The following is a 17,758-nucleotide window of genomic DNA, read 5'->3' as shown; positions in this document are numbered from 1 at the left end:
CTGTAGCAGGTGCTACTTTGTAGATGTCTGTTATGGAGCTGGAATTCAGAGAAACATGACGGAATGCATACTAATTGTACTTTGCACTTGCTTTGTAAATAAGCCCCTACATTTTACTAGTTATGAGCAAATCTGTCCTTTTTCACTTTGCCATAAAATTTGTGAAACGGCAAGAAATTTTGCAAAACGGCGAAAAATTCGCAAAATGCATTTGCTGCCGGATTTTTTTGTCTCCGTGTCTTTTTTGGTCACCCGTGGGTTTATTTACGCAGCCGCGCCCTTTTTTGACGTGATCACGTTCAATTTGATGTGCAACTAAATTTTTTCACAGAAGTTTCGGAAAACTATTCGCCAATGGTGAATTGTGGAAATTTGCATGGATGCAAATCCATGCCTGCCGAAAAAATTCGCTCATCACTAATTTTTTCTGATTTCTGCAGGAGCTGGAACATGATCGCTTCTGCAACAGCTGGAGAGCTGAAACTCTGACATCCATAAGCAAGTTAATTGGATCAGGAGAGCATGCATGGCACTGGCCTTCTGAATGCATCAGCACCTCTTCATTTATACATGGGGCTCTTGCCTTTGCTGCCTATTGGGAATCCTTCTGCAACTGCAATCAATATAGCTGATTTATATAAAATTTGCAGAAAAGGAAGGTTCAAACACTAAGGTGTAAATGTTTACTGTCTAATGGAATATTAATGTAATATAAACACTGGTAAATAGGGAATAATATTATTCTAAATGTACTGAGCACCCAGCAGTTTGTTAAATTCTTTACAAAATAAGGAGCTCACAATCTAATTTCCCTGCCATATACCTGCAGTTGCACTCCAGGGTGAACATTATCATTGGTTTTGGCAGCATGATCATTTTGCTTTAATCAATAATCTACTGCTGACATATCATCTAAGATATTTATGTTAATTTCACCACCTTTACAAGCTGTGTAAGCAAGGGCAAAAACCCCAGGGTCCTGCTAAGAAACTTCATTCCATCTCAGATATGTATTTCTTTTCCTGGCAACTGGCTGCATTAGTGGCATGGTATGCATAAGAATGCAAGAAAGGCATAATAACATTGTACATGTGAAGCTGATTATAGAATGAATGCCATTTATCTATTGCCATCTCACTACACTGTACATATACCTGGGATTGCATGAAACTCTATGTTGGCTAGGCTGGCATAACTCAGGGTAGATGTGCATGCCAGGGAAGCTGGTTGATGTAAGGCAATAGAAGCACAGCAAGTAGAGCCCTGGGTGCCATGACAAGTACAGTTCATACGGGTATCAGTTCTAGAACAAGAGTCGCCCTCTCTGACTGTAACCCAAGGCGGCAGCCAGCGCTTTCCTTGCGTTTCTCCCACAAGCAGTTAATTAGACACACCTAAGCTGAGCCCTAGGCACCCTGCCCATCCCCTTGCCACTCCGTGCCCACTCCTCCCTTCGCCAGGACCCTCCCCAGCCCGCCCCTTCTCGCATTCAAGGAGTTGGAGGGGAGTTGAGCTGCTCGGCCAGATCTGTCTCCCTGGCTGGCAGGGCTGGGGAGACGCTGCTACCTACAGGACAGCGCAGGACTGAGTCGCAGACGCACGCCTGATAAGCGCAGTGGTGCGCCGCAGGGATGGAGGATCCCCAAACTAACATGTGATTGTGCGATTCCTACTGTGCCAATGCCCCTGGATGGTGCCAAACCTTGAGAAAGTATCGTGCCCATTGCCCTTCCGCACCATGCGCTGTGCCAGCCGGATTACCAAGTGATGTGAGAGAGAGAAGGATATGGGTTACTCTAACTCCGTGATGGGGAAAGCCGGGGTAGTACCCCCTGTGCCCGCCTGGCACCTGCTCTGGGCTCTCCTGCTCTGGGAAGGTCAGTGAAAGTTTCTGTACCAGGGTTCTACCCTGCCCATTCTGCCTGGGTTAGGGGGGTTATTAACTCTATCTGGATACAAGTCCATTCAAATGCTTTGCCAGAGGGGTGTAACTGAGTGGCAGAGAAATGCATGGCACATGAATTTACCAACCGCAGGCTATGCCCTTAGCTTTCTTTTCTAGAGCATTTTACATAGTTTTGTTGTGCTTGCATCGAAATTGGGAAAGAAATAAATCTTATATATTTTTCAAGGATATACACCACTTCAGCCAAAAAGGGGCTTTATTTTCATTAGGAACCAGAATGTATTTAACCAGTTGTCTGCAGCGTTTGTTGCACCACAGCACAGTCCAGGGATCCCTGCCACTTGTAGTTCAACAACAGCAGGAGGGCTGCAGGCTAAACATATCTGCTGTAACAGTCTCCTTTATATGGTATTGGAATTTTAGTTCCCTGTACATTGCTTCTGCTTCTGTGAGAAAAGGAACTAATCATGAAAACAATGAGGTTAATTGTTCCTATTGCAGATCAGTCATTGTCTCATAATAACATAATATATATATATATGACCCCATAAACAAATGCTGGGACTCCTCAAGCTCTGCTGCAAAGAATGAGCAAAAAGGGGGGATTCTAGTTAAGGTGGGAATGGTGCTTCTTCTTTTCTGGGAATGAAGATTTTATTGAGATCACAGATCATTTAGCAGCTTTTGTAATTCCATAGGGACATCTATTTTACAGGGATTTTTTTTATTAGAAAGTCCCCAGCTGCTTTAAGGGTCATTCAGATGTAAATACTAGCTATATTTGTGTAGGAAACACTGCTTAGACACATTCAGTTTGATACATGAAAAAACTTCCTAAACTATGGATATGAGTGATACCATATTTCATGTGCTTTGTCATCGGCATATTGGTGGGGGTGGCATTATTTCTGGTACCCTCAAAGCATCCTAGCCAGTTAAACTGAGTAACTTGTATTCAGTAGAATACTAATATGTACAGACATGTAAAAGTAACAACAGACCTGAAAACAAATGAACATTGTCCTTAAGCACCAGTGCCCCTTTAATTAGACCCCTTCCTCCACTTTCAGTTTATTATGGCAAATCAGAGGACAATTCCACAACCACTTTGGAATTCCCCAGGTATCATGATATTGTGAACGCAGATCCTCATATTCCTATCTGGGTTAATCACTTGTCTTTGTGTTTGCAAACTCACTGGAGAGAAAGCTGCAGAGTGCAGTCTGTGGCGTTGGCACTGGAACTGGCATTATATAATACAACTGTATGCTCACTTGGGCTAAAGCAAGGGATTTGCGGAGATTTATACCACATTACTTTCCAAAGTTACTCTCATGTGGCCAAAGAATACTAAAATTGTGCTATGGCATACAGATTATGTAACAATTATACATTGCTTTATGAGTTGAAAGATACTACCAACATCACACTTTAGCAGCCAGTGCTGTCTTTAAATTGGGGAGAGCCTAATGGGGGGGGGGGGGTCAACTAGGACCCTACTTTCTGTGTGCCCCTTTAAGCAGGTACTGAAAGATGCTCCCCTGAAGGATAATGGGAGTTGTAGTCTAATAAAAGCTTGCAGAAGGCATTATTAATAATGTGAGCACACCCAGGGTATTATTACCAAGGGCCCATAAGGATAGATTTCTTAGCAGGTCACAGAACCAATTTCTGTTCATTTGGGCAGAGCTGTGATGTCTCTTTGATTGTGTAGAAATCCATTTCATGTGATGAGAATTGACGTTCTTTTTTCAAAAGTCCCTGTTGCTTCCATAATGTATCTCAGGCTGGTGGCTCCCTATAATTCATTCAGCTTGCTGTGAGCTTGTTACATTGATGTCACCTCTGATCAGCACTCAGGACAAGGAGTTGCTCTTAAAATAACCATAAAACCATGTGTCCAGGGAATATGTCTGTGGAACTCGGGCAGCAACGCCACAGCCGATCCCGTGGTTGTACATTTCTCATCAAATGAGCCTTTAAATACCAACTGTTATTATTCCACTCCGGCAATAAAGCTGTTAAGATTGCACATTACCAATTCTGTTGTAGGCGGATTCATTCTTCAGTGTCTGTGAATATGTAACTGGAAATAGATTGCAAGCTTTCAGAGACAGGCTATTGCAGAAAGCCCAGTTCATTGAACATGTTATACTAAATGGCCATTTGGTAAAATCATTTTAGGGGGGAGCTTTATATTTCACAAATATTGGCACAGAAATCTCTATCTGCAAACTTTATGGTTAGCTAGTACTTTATGCCATGGCATCTTTAAAAAGTCTGACACTTTTGGTACTGTATCCTAATATACAATATTTCGATTTATTTCTAACAAAGATACTGTTCAGTACTGCACTCTAACATATAATGTCTTGGTATATTCCTAGAAAATATACAATTTGGTACTGCACCCTAACATACAATGTTTTGGTATATTCCTAACAAACACACAGTGAAACAAACCTATCATAATGAACAGACACATCTCAGATACACACATACATACAGAGCTGGCATGTAAGCTAATGTCATGATCCTCTGCACGCCTGGCAGCTGGGCACCCTCTGTAAGAGCTGTTTTTGTGTGGTGAATCAGTCCTTATTGTTCAACTGATTTTAGGCATTTGGTTTTGGAAATGACAGGGCCACCATGATTCATTATTGCAGGTTATTGGAGGTGAGTGATGTTAGAATGGGGATGCAGAATGTGAACTTTTCACTCTCCTCCATTATCATTCCCAGCCAGTATTGCATCTTAAAATCCCAGGCTCCTTATGCTTTCAATAGACATCTATCTTTCTAAGATAACATCTGACATTGTTGATTAGTGACTGTACAATAGATGCAAATCCTTCACATAGCTTTGTTATACCCCCCCCCCCCCCTGTGAATGCATTGCTTTCATTAGCAATATTAGATATTAGATAAGATGTGGCAATCAGAGATTGCAATAGCAATATATGTTTCTCAGTTACGCTCACAAAGATTTGGTGATGAGAAAAGTGGACCTATGTGATATGCAAGGGATTTGCTTCTTGCTATTCACTGATGTAAAAGCCAATCATATTGAACATAATGTTTTTTAATTAACAAGGAAAATAGCAGCCAAAGCTTGCTCTCTATAAATAATCAGGCAGTTTTAACCTATAACCAAACTCCCCCATGTAGTATGGGTTTTATAAAACCCTGTGCCCCGTGCCAATTTAGACAACCTTGTGTGCTTTCAGAAATACAAAACTACAGGTCCAAAGGCCTCATGTTAGAAAAAGTAGAGACAAAGTTTGCCTTTATCTGCCTATAATAAGCTAAATATAAATAATAGATGGTGATCCCTATAGTGTAATATTTCATTAAATATAACTGTTACATCTGTTACAAAATTCACTTATGTGGTCAACAGACATAATTCCCACATCATTAGATAAAATCCACATTTCCAGCTGTATTTATGGATGTAATGGCTTTCACAAAAGGAACTGTATATGGCTCACTTGTCCTTTCAATCTCCATGCATGTGGCCATATTCATTATTTTGTATACAGTGCATGCAGACTGTGTGTAAGACAAAACTACAGTACAGCAGAGAGTAAAGCCTGTGTTCTCTGTAGTAACAGGCATTTGACTCACTTCCCAGCTATATATGTGTTACAAAAGCAGCTATGTGGGTGTCACGTAGTCTTCTGTATTTACCTGAGCTTCACTATTCTTCAATTTCTCCCGCATCTCTACTGATACTTTTTCCTTAATCCAGTCTTGCTGCTGCTCCCCCTTTTTCTTTATTCTTTCCTTTCTCTGCTATTTTTGCCCTTCCATTTTTTGTCCCTTTGTCGCCTCCCTTCCCCTAGTGTTCATCAAAGGTTTTATTTTAATACTCTTTTGCAAGGAATGATGAATTCTACAATAAATGACTGCTCCCTTCTGTGCAGCCTTTATCAAGTGTCTATTAATAGGCAATGTCAGTTCTAACTTTCAGAGTTCCTGCGTCTAGCTTTATTTTCCCTTGTACTTCTGGTACAAAAATGAGGCCAGTTATCCATCGTGGCTATTGTTATATGAATATGGAGAGGCAGCTATATGTTTATTTACCATCAGTGTCTCTTGCCAGACTTGTCTAAAGCCATTAAGCCTGCTACTTAAAGCATGTATAGGGTCTCGTTTATTTATCTGTGCTTGGCTCCTATGGTAAATGATAATTTTACCCCCCTCATAAAAATGACTTTCTGTTATACAATGTGGGAATAGGTTATAAATGTTTTTACACAAAAAATACCTAAAACACAGAACCCATGTTTATTTAAAAAAGGGATGACAAATTTTCACATATCCCGCTGTTGGGACCTATTCCCCCTATCCTTTAAGCTGGCTAAGGATGCTGAGGGAAGTAGCACAACACAGCTAGAGTGTTAGAAGACTGATAATAAAAACCATCTCTATATCTCGCTAAACACAGCATCACCCTATGGCTGATATAAAATAAAGGACATCCTTGGTAGAAAATACCACTGCATGCTGATTTAATATGGAGCTTTCACCCATCAGAATGCAGATAATGCAGTGGGTGTCTCTTTTATAGCTTATCCACTTAATAAAATTACTCTAGGGTTGATTTTATTCTCAGAAAGTATTCATTGTGCATAATTTACAGTAAATACTTGAAACAGGGATCAAAATGAATGCATTTCATCCCGGTCAATTTACATCTCATCTCAAGCTAAGGAAAGAGGAGACGATCTGCTCTGGAAAATTTCAGCTTTGGAGCAAAGCAGAACCAAGTGGCATTCTTAGGGCTTGTTCCCCTTAGCTACTGTGGAAAGACTGTCAGTCATGTAGTTTGTATGTGACTTCTTGGTGCTGTATGATGGCACTCAGATACATTGCCACCTGTTGAAGTTCTGCTGCACCTTTGGGGTGACCTAAAGTATTAAGAATCCCCACACTGCACTGTACTAACATCTGATTTACAATCTGTCAGTCCAATGCAGTCAGATCTGAGTCTGTATTAAGAATGAGAGTGGATTGTATACTGTTAAGTTTCCATGAACTAGACAGAGAGGAAGGGTGGTTATGGCTATGTTCAGACAGCCAAGACTATGAGTGGGCAAGTAATACTTGCGTGGAAAAGAAGAAAATACTGATACATTTGTTTCTTCATATTTCAGACAAACAAGGAATAAACTCTTAGTAGCCTTTTAACACTAAAATACTACATATATAGGGTGCTCGTGTACACTATGTTCTCTGAAAGTTTTTTTCCTGGGTGCCGCCATGAGCCCTATCAGGGGGTTAATGAATGTATTGCTGTAAGAGCTTTATCCTTCCAGAGATTTATCTGATAAGTCACAAAGGGCCAAAAATCCTTTCATGTATGGGGCTCAGCCACATTTGGTTCATGTTGTAGCTCTGGGGATCTTGTTATTGGAAAGCAACTGTCCTATTCTGGTATCATCACAGGTTTAACTAGCAATGTTTATGCACAGCTGGGAAATGAAAAATGACATAGATCTCCCATAGATGTCAGTAGGGTCTGCCAGCTCATATGTGGGATGGATTAAATCAGAGCAGAGAGAATTTCATCTTGTTGGGTGAAAGCAACAGCCTAACATAGGTGGCCATAATGAAATAAATAGGTCAAACTTCCATTTCACTGGTCACTTGGACTGTGTTATATTGATCAAGTATCTAAAGGAAATCCAGTGCTAACATATGTGTTGCTCCAATGGGAAGAAATATCTTTTTAATATTTATACATATTCATTTGGGGGGGGGGGGTGATCGCAAAAGAGTTTAGATTTGGGCTGTATGTGCTACAGTCAGAACAGCTGGCAGCATAAAAATCAGATCTGATGGCTCTCTGGGGGAATTAGGAATTGCATTTACTACTGAATTCAAATGTGGCTTCTGACATAGCGACTGGGTGCATTTCCATTCACACTTTGCACCAGAGTTGTGATATATGCTGTAACTTCACTGCTTTGGTGCAAATGGAAATGTGTGAATATTCTGGTCCTGAATATATCATGCTAGTGGGAATGCTACATAAGCAGCATGTATATGGCTACTTCTTCAGACTGTTAACATTAATTTTTCAGGAGTCACCCCCCCCCCAACCAGTCAGAGATCAGAACAAGAAACAGATCAGTCTCCTGCTTCCTGTAATTTGCACCTGAATTCATTTAAAAATTGTTTAGGGTCCAGACATCATTGGGCAGAGCTTCATTATGATTAGGGGCATCATAGGGGTGTAACAAGGTGGGGCTAAGATGCACCTAAAAAGGAAAACTGCTGGGTTGACATCTCTGAATGTCACAAATTTAATGCAGAATTGTTTATATCCTGAGGGGCAGTCTGTGCTACAGTAAAAAACAATGAAATTCATGTAGCATATACCTTTTGGAACCTTGTGTTTTCTTCGTTTATTCGGGTAGTTAACGGGTATCGGATATCCATGCCATAAATCAGATAAGATATGCACTTAACTAGTTAAAAAATGTGTAAATAATAGTGAGTTGCATTCAGGTCATGTGAATCAGACAAATTGGGTCTTCAAGAATGGATAGAGACTGTGAAATGTTGCCTCTGAGACATAATATTCATGCTAAAAAGGACTTAATCCTCATGAATTGGCTCAGTGTTTGGATATTATTTAAAGTGAGCTCATTTACTGTAGCTGATACCTTGGCACATGGTCACCTTGGTACGGCTGTCAAGATAACAGCGATGCACCCTCACTGGCAGATTGCTTGGGTACTCTAGTTTGTGCCTGGCATCTTCCTGGACTGGTTTGTCTGTATGATTTTGGCAGTCACGGTAGATGCTGATTTGTTGGCACTGCACTTGCTTTTTTGGCTTCCTTCCTGACTGGCAGCTGTGTATCTGTCTTATATATGTGAAGGCATCAAAGGGTCATTGCGCTCCTGTGCCCAATTAAGGTTTTTTTTTATTTATGTAGGTTGGCATTTCAAGATATGGGATTATGATTGCATAGAGGCACTTACACCGTAAATCTTGTACTTAAACCCTTTCATTTTATTGTCTAAATGTTAGTAAATAGGAAAAACTCTCCAGTTCTGTGTTTAAATACAAGTTATTCTCTGTGTAAAATTAGCTCAGGGATTTCTAGAGTTTACCACCTTGCCTCCTTCAAATCAAGCAACACATTTAATGGGCGATTAGCAGTTAATAAAGATACACATTCCATGACTGCACAGAAACCCTGCAGCATGCATCTAATTGTATTTCATGATGTAGATTCCATCAAGCTGCAACTCTTGTGGTTGGTGGGTATGGGAGTTAGAGAGCAACAACTACTGGATGTTTTGATCTTGTTTCACTGTTCTAGCTTCTCAGACAGAAGAGGTTAATGTCACCATATCCCCCTTTCTCCCAGTACCACGCTGTACAACCATCTGTTCACGTGAATGCGTTCGCTCAGCCCTGAATTGTTCTTCAAATTGAATTCTTCCGTAAGTGTCTCCTCATTAAAAACAAAGACTGTTCCACTATCAGGGGATTAAAAGCCAAGCAAAAAAAAAATCTATTTCTCCTCATTAACCCATTAATATGCAATCACCCCCATACGTCCAGCATTCTAAAAAACCTTTCTCAGGGAAGAGCTGAGATTTTCTGAAATGCTGGCCTGAGACATTCAATAGAGATTGTGCTGCTAATCTTCTTTCATTCCCTGCCAGCAAATTCTCCTATGGCACCAATGTACTGTGTGAGCTAAAAGGCATCTGGGTACCAATACACACATCTCAAGTGTCTCTGTGTATTTACAACCACTGAAAAAAAAAACTAGGTGAACAGAAAAAAAAGCGATGTGTTTAGTTACATAAAGTATGACCCAAATTACCCTCTGCCTTTTATTCATTCTTTTTAAGCTCCTCCGGGCCTCATGATACACAGGCTACCATTGTCTATAGTGAGCTACTCATTCATTACAGTCTAGCAGTGTATAGATTATATATATTTATTGGGGTAAGAATCGACAGTCCAGCCAGTATGAACTAGACATTTGAACCAGTATGATGTAATATCTTTTAATCTATTTTTATTTAAAAGGCAAATAAAACCTTGAACTACAATTTAATATCTAGCATGTGGTAGGGCTATTCTGCTGCCATGCTGGTCTGTAGGTATAACAACCCCATTATAAAAAAAATATTGCCTTCCATATGTGCCCCTAGTACTTTTCCAGTCTGCCACTAGTCTGCCCTGGTCTTTGCATGCATGCCAACATATCTGTGCCTTTAAACATACAAAGACACAGCTGCAGTCCCACAAAAATGTATGCAACTTGTTATGCACATTGAAGCCATTCATTAGGTACTTGCACCCAACATTGTTCCTTGTACTTCCCTACAGTTGCCCTTGCAGCAGTGCATTTGTCCCACCTCTTCTAAATTGTATGTGCGACTATGACCGCAGGGGAAGCCTGGAGCTACCCCCACCTTCAACATGGGGGTAATTCAAGGGTTCCTTCTGTAAACTGCATCGGCCGGTGCACCCAGTGGCTGTAATTAGCCTCTTTTCATCAAAATAAACTTGTTTTTGTTTTACTGTGACAAACACATTTGCGGTGAATGCACTGATTTTGTTACCTGCAATGAAGCTGGAATTGTGGAAGAACTGTTGCATTGTTGGTAAACACACTTGTTGCTTTGCATTTGAAACAGCACATTACCCACTGCATCAGTGTTCATAAATAAGCCTTGTTATATGGGATTGTGCTACCATCAATTCAGGGCCACATTTGGCATGTATTAATTGGATTTAGATGTATAGTATGCTGCGCACTACACTGGTTCGTATGCAGCCTTGCAGTATATAAGCATATGTGCATATAAGCATATGTGCTTATTCTTTAAGGTTTGTCTTCCCTGGCTACAAGTCTTTTGGCACCCCATGCAGTTGGAAGTGTTTGTAGTAGTTTGAACTATCCCAGGTGGTGGAGCCCTGCCTTCAGAAACAGCCAGTTTTGCAGTTCCCAGGTCCCATCTACCTCATTCTTATTGACTTATTAAACTACTTGGCCAATCATGTTGCTTCCAGACAGGGAAATAGAGTGATTTCTGCTCTCCTGGCATGAGTGTAGGTGTGGAAGCGACTGGCATGTTAATCATGCAACACTTGCGAGATCTGCACTGTCTAAATGATTCCTTAACTGACTATCTGCATAATATCATGGTAGTAATAACGATAACAACAGTAATAATGCTCGAGCATAATAACACTTTACATTCTCTCTCTTCCCTTGCACACAAGTGAGCACTGACATACGTGTCATTTAGATCCATTCCAGGGAGCTTGGCAGCTTTCACCCTGAGCCTCAGATACTGTCTCTCCAGGGCCGTCAGCCTTGTCAGTGCTGGAGTCTGGATTCCAGCTATTTTTACTTTCATGCTTCTATTGATTCCAGTGCCATGGCAATGGCCATGCATATCACTGTGTTATAATAGCATTCTCTCCTACATAAGTCTTTTATATGGGTTTTCTACATTGATCTTTGTTATACAAGCAACATACTGCTACCTTGGTGCATCAGTGAGAGTGGGAGAAGGCATGCAGATTTATCAAGATATGAGTTTAGAGCCTAATACATATAAAACTCACTCATGTTCTATTTATTCCTATGGGATTTCACCATTTGATAAATACGCTTCTAAAAATCCCATAGGAATGAAGGCAAGGTTTTATGTATTAAGTTTTAAACTCACATTTTGGTAAATCTTAGAAATGATATGCGACTTGAATAAAATCTGTGACTGCAGTCTCTAGGTGCCCAGCTGAGGCTCCGGCTGCACTTATATGTAGAAAAGAGCTTTGCATGTGTTTCAAAGAATATCTATTGCCCTTTTATCCAGACGACATTGCATGAATGTTTTAGCAAACAGAATCCATTGATATCAAATAATATCAAATGATTCAATCTGTGGCTGAAAAATAATAATAATGCACAGGGTCTGCTGGGCTCCCATGAGCTAGGAATGGAAAGACGTGCCCATCACACACAAAACACTTCTTGTATAATTAAGGCATTTACAATGGCACTATGAATTCCATATTCAAGCACATAAGTGGTCAGTAAATTGTTTGTTCTGTAATAAAAAATGACAAATGTAGAAGTGTAAAGATAATGCATATTTTCCTCAAATGCCTGTTATTTTCCATTAGACTCTTTAGTTTGGAGTCAGCCTGTATATAAGCATTGGTGGCCCTCAGCAAAGGCATTTGAAGCCAAGGATCAGTGATTTCATTAGAGTTCAGTTCAGTTGAGCTCACAATGTAGAATGCAAATGAGGCAGCTATGAGAGCTGTGAATGTAAGAATAATGCACTTATATTTGTTAGATCTGTTAAAGGGAAATTGCCTCAGAATACAATCTGCATCTCTTTGTACTTTAACCATGGACTGCATGGGGTGGGGTTCCTATAAAGTTAGCCACTATATTTCTGTATTGCTATAACATTATCTAAGAAGCCTTTAGGCAACAATAATAAGAAAGGGAGCAGAATCAGATGCCACTTTATAATGTTGAATTTAAGACATTTCAAATGGAGCTCTCTCCCTGCAAAGATTTGCCAATAGAATGTGCCCGAGTTGCTGTTGGAAGTCAGAAGGAAGCAGATATGGGAAATAGGTTGGTAACATAGAGAATAGAGACGGCTTCATGCTTTGGGCACAATACAGTAGTTGTATTGCAGCTGTGTGAGAAGCATTGGGAATGAAAGGATCAGTATCAGCAACTAGTTTCCTTGCCTTGTAACTCGCACTGCTCTGTCAGTTCCTCATTCTGCTAAGAGATGGCGCCATTGGACTTCAGTGTTCTGTAAGTCAAAGCATCACCGGGAGATTTACTTTGTGAGTTTCTGAGGCAGCAAGAAGGGAAAGTATTTCAAGCAGCATAAAGAGGCACATCCCAGGCAGCACGGAATTCAGCATGTAAGCATAGGGCTGAAAGGGCCGTAATGATCACAGACTAACTTTCTAGCCATCTATATTATATTATTAATGTGGCCCAGGCAGGGATGGGTTGGCATTTGCCCAGGGCCCACTGGGATAGGGACCCCACCAGCACACCTTTCCTCTGGGATAACCTTTAGCAGAGATATCCTGCTGCAGTCATGACAGACCCCTCTATGTATTCAGCTGAAAGAGCTCTACAGTACTGATGTTTTAAATTCTTTGCCTTTTGTCTTGTGACATCACCATTTTATCATTTTTCTGCTCCCAGGGCTGTTGGTAGGGGCAGTATACTTGTGTACCATATCTACTGCAGTAAGTGCAGACCATTTCCTATCTGTGTGCCTGAATGTATTGAAACTCACACCCTTGAGGGTTATACTATCACAAATTTCTTGGGGCAGTGGGGGCCCACAAATAAAATTTTGCCCTGAGCCTGAGCCTGATGCTACTGGTTTTCTCAAACAACACCTGACAAGTAGGTAGGATGAGCAATACATTTATTTCTGAGAATTCATTAAATACAGTCACTAAGGCTGTGTATGAAGGGTCAGATATATACATGGACCTTTACTAACTGATATTTTAAAGTGCTTGGGTATGTGCCGGATCTTTAGAAAAATCAAATACTTCATCATTATAATAATAACCCTGCTCCTAGGAGCTTACAGTCTACAGAGGAAACAGACTTTTTTTAGTTGGTGAGAGAAACATATAGACCAAACCAGGCTTAAATGGAAGCCTAAAGTAAGGTGTTGGTGAGGGAATAGAGTGCTTTGGGGGCAAAGTTTATATGTGTGATATTACAATATTTGCCCATACCATGCCTGTTTGCCGAACAGAAAACCAAATCAGCTGAGACCACAGACCAGTAAAAGGCTGTTACAGGTGACTCCTAGTTCAAGAACAATTCGCAGATTATATATTCCTATCATCAACCCATCTACCCATCATTTCTCCAGCTGTGCTATGACAGAGTCATAGATGTTCAGTGCTCAATAGATAACCCAGAGGACCATGCTGGACCCACTCACATTTATAACATCTAATGAATTCCAAGAACACAGCCCAGCATGTCAATCTGTACATATAAGGGGCTATTTACTCATACCTAGGGAGTTAGATTGCTAAGGGGCACAGGAGTTTGCCCCTTAGTGATCCCTTAACAAGCACTTGTGCCCCAGGAGCGACATGCAAGTTATGGGGGAGATGCTTTCTTGCCTAATGCCATCTACCCCTCATTAATACAGTGCTGATAAACTCAGTCAGTACTGTATTTGTAGGGGTAGCGGCAAGTCCTAAATGGAGCACAGAGACCTTTGGAAATTTGCAAGGAGTAGATAGCAGTGTGCAAACTGTGTTCTTTAATGACCCCTGCAGAAGAGTTGTGTGCTCATAAGTGGTTGCTAAGAAGGATGCTGACCCCTAGCAACAAGGTATTGTTGGCTAGGGATAACTAAAGGTCCCCATACACAGGCCGATTCGGCAGCTAATCGGCCCATGTATGGGCACTCCCGACGTGCCTACCCGACCGATATCTGGCCTCAAATCAGCCAGATCTCGATTGGACAGGTTAGAAAACCTAGTCGGATCGGGGACCGGATCGGGGACCGCATCGGCTCGTTGATGCAGTCCCCGGACCGACTTTTCCTATACCTGCCGTTATAATTTGGCCCCAGGGCCAAACGATCAAATTATCCTGGATTCTCCCGATATTGCCCACCCGTAGGTGGGGGATATCGGGAGAAGATTCGCTTGCTTGGTGACATCGCCAAACGAGCGGATCTTATGGTGTATGGGGACCTTTACAGTCTGAAAAATAATGTACAGGTATAGGATCCGTTATCCAGAAATCCGTTATCCAGAAATACAAAAGGCCCATGTCTCATAGACTCCATTTTAATCATTAATTCACAATTTTTGTTTTCTCTGAAATAATAAAACAGTACCTTGTACTTGATCCCAAATAAGATATAAATAATCATTGAAGGCAAAACCCTTATCTGGAAAAAGATCCCTTATCTGGAAAACCCCAGGGCCAAGCATTTTGGACAAATGGTCCCATAACTGGAGGCTGAAAATATTGAGATTTCTAGAGGACCACCTGCTTTAAGAAATAAATGGTTCTGTGTTTCCATTTGTAATGTATAAAAGACAAGAAGGTTTAAAATTATTCTCATTATTATTATCTCAGTCATTGCATTCTCACCTTTCTGCATTAGGTTGGGATTTTATTGTATCTCCGTCCTGACTCCTGATTATATAGGCAACTAGAGGCTCAGTGTTACATCAGATAGTTTCCGCCCTAAGGCTTATTCACGCTTTTATTGTCAGAGCAAAGGATTCATTTATGATCTGTTCGTGTCACTCAGATCGGCAGACAAGCACACCAGCAGCAAGAAGTTCAACTAGAAATCTTAACAAAGGATCTTAATCCGCAGACAGGAGTTACCTTAAATAACCCTTATGCCATTAAGCATGGCAGTGACACCCACTGTGTAAGAATATTCTGCTTGTATAGGACACAGTACTGATTTGCACTATTGTTATTTATGAAGTGTAGGCTCTTTCTGTAAATCACTGCCATAAAACAAAACAATTCTCTATCTGCAGTGATCTAACAGGTGATTGTGTCCAAACTTGTGCTAGCATTCCTGAACTTACTCCGGCTCTTACTCAAATCTTTAACTCTTCTCTGACCTCTGGAAGGGTCCCCTCTTCCTTCAAACAGGCCTGTGTCAAGCCTATCCTAAAAAAGGCCACGCTGGACCAGTCCTGTCTCTCTAACTACCGTCCTGTCTCACTTCTACCCCTTGCCTCCAAAATCTTAGAGCGTATTGTCTTCTCCCGTTTCACTAACTTTCTTAACGCCCATAATTTATTAGACCCTCTGCAATCTGGTTTTCGGCCTGCACACTCTACTGAGACAGCGTTGTGCAGAGTTACAAACGATCTCCAGGTTGCCAAAACCAAAGGTCACTTCTCTATACTAATCCTCCTAGATCTATCGGCTGCGTTTGATACGGTTGACCACTCCCTCCTGATGCAAATTCTGCATTCGATTGGTCTCCGCAGTCAGGCTGCATCCTGGATCTCTTCCTACCTCTCTAACCGCTCTTTCACTGTCTCCTATGCTAACAAAACCTCATCTCCAGTTCCTCTTAATGTGGGGGTACCCCAAGGCTCTGTACTTGGGCCGTTGTTGTTCTCCCTTTACACGCTGTCCTTGGGAGATCTTATCCGTTCATTCGGCTTCAAATACCATCTGTATGCTGATGATATCCAAATTTATCTGTCAACCCCTTCGTTAACAGTTGAAACTGAGAGTCAAATCTCTAACTGCCTCCTGGCCATCTCTAATTGGATGAACCAACGCCATCTCAAATTGAACCTAACAAAAACTGAACTAATGATCTTTCCGCCTAAGCCTGGTCCTACCCCCCCCTTTTCTATCTCTATTGATGGCACCCTCATCAACCCTGTCAATTCGGCACGCTGTTTGGGGGTGATCTTTGACTCCAGTCTCTCCTTTTCTGACCACATTAACTCCACTGTCAAAACCTGTCACTTTTTCTTACGCAATATTGCCAAAATCCGTCCCTTTCTCTCTACTGCAACAGCTAGGCTGCTCATGCATGCCCTCATCCTATCCCAACTGGACTACTGCAACCTGCTATTAACCGGCCTCCCTAACTCCCATCTTTCCCCCCTACAGTCTATATTAAATACTGCTGCCAGAATTCTCCTCCTCTCATCCAGGAGAGTTCAGGCCCCTCCCCTGCTAAAGGCCTTATCGTGGCTTCCTATCAAACAAAGAATATCCTACAAACTTCTTCTCTTAACTTTCAAAGCCCTCCATTCCTCTGCTTCTCACTACATCTCTTCACTTGTGTCTCTGTACGTCCCTGGCCGACTCCTTCGTTCCTCGCAGAGCAACCGTTTGGCTGCGCCCCCCACTACTACTGCGGTTTCCCGCCTTAAACCCTTCTCCCTTGCTGCCCCTTACATTTGGAATGCCCTCCCTGATTTCCTCCGGAGAGAATCCTCCCCCAGACTTTTTAAAACCAAACTAAAAGACTACCTTTTGGAGCACTCGCCCAGCACCTGATCTGGGAATCAGCACTTATATTGTACTGTCACCCACTGTGACCTACAGCACTTATATTTGCTTTATTGTGTCTGTAAGTTACCCTCCCATATAGATTGTAAGCTCTACGGGGCAGGGACCTCCTTCCTCTTGTTGCCTTTGACTCTTAACTTATTGCAACTGTTACTGTATCTTGTATTTATTTGTATTTATTGTTATACTTTGTATTTATCTATTATCTTATTATCCCCCTGTCTGTATTAATGTATTCTACTGTACAGGGCTGCGTACATAAGTAGCGCTTTATAAATAAAGTTATACATATACATTTTGTCCATCCTCTACATACAAGTGCACCTATTGATGCATATTACCCAAGAAACTACCGCCACTTGAGGTTATTCCAGTGGGTTTGCGTCAATAGGGAGAGTGCAAAAAGAAAATCACACTTAAATGTCATTTTAATATCAAATGATGCCATTGGTGTGACAAAGTGGTGCTGCCCCCTGCAAAGAATCTTTGGAGGTCCCTGCATGCACTGCAAACAATACTTTCCCCCTCCTGCTCACTTGCATGCTCGTGCAGGCAGCAGGCCCGCAAATTTTCTATTTAGTTATATCACTGAGTGACACAGTCCAAACTCTGAAAATGTTAGCTGCAATTTAAGCAGATGCAACTCCTGATGCAGCCTTGATTGCACTGAGATTGGGAAAAGCTGTATTATTGGTTAAAACATAACAATGTCCCTCCGAAGTTGCACTATGTACACAGCACTTGAGGTTATAAATAATCTCTACTGTCTTA

At 41.3% G+C, this 17,758-nt stretch overlaps 1 protein-coding gene across 1 annotated transcript in view; it reads left to right on the top strand.

Annotated features, from left to right (window-relative positions):
- The first annotated feature begins 1,497 nt into the window (after nt 1-1,497).
- tmem132b (transmembrane protein 132B) overlaps nt 1,498-17,758 on the top strand; it is a 295,846-nt gene continuing 279,585 nt past the window's right edge. Inside the window, exon 1 of the mRNA XM_002935284.3 lies at nt 1,498-1,877. Within this exon, the coding sequence (XP_002935330.1) occupies nt 1,787-1,877 (91 nt within the window). The 5' untranslated portion in view covers nt 1,498-1,786. The remainder of the gene's footprint in view (nt 1,878-17,758) is intronic.

Source organism: Xenopus tropicalis, chromosome 1 (genome assembly GCF_000004195.4).
Source record: "Xenopus tropicalis strain Nigerian chromosome 1, UCB_Xtro_10.0, whole genome shotgun sequence".
NCBI lineage: Eukaryota > Metazoa > Chordata > Amphibia > Anura > Pipidae > Xenopus > Xenopus tropicalis.
The sequence above is the reverse complement of the archived record's forward strand: the minus strand, read 5'-3'. Positions and strand labels throughout refer to the sequence as shown.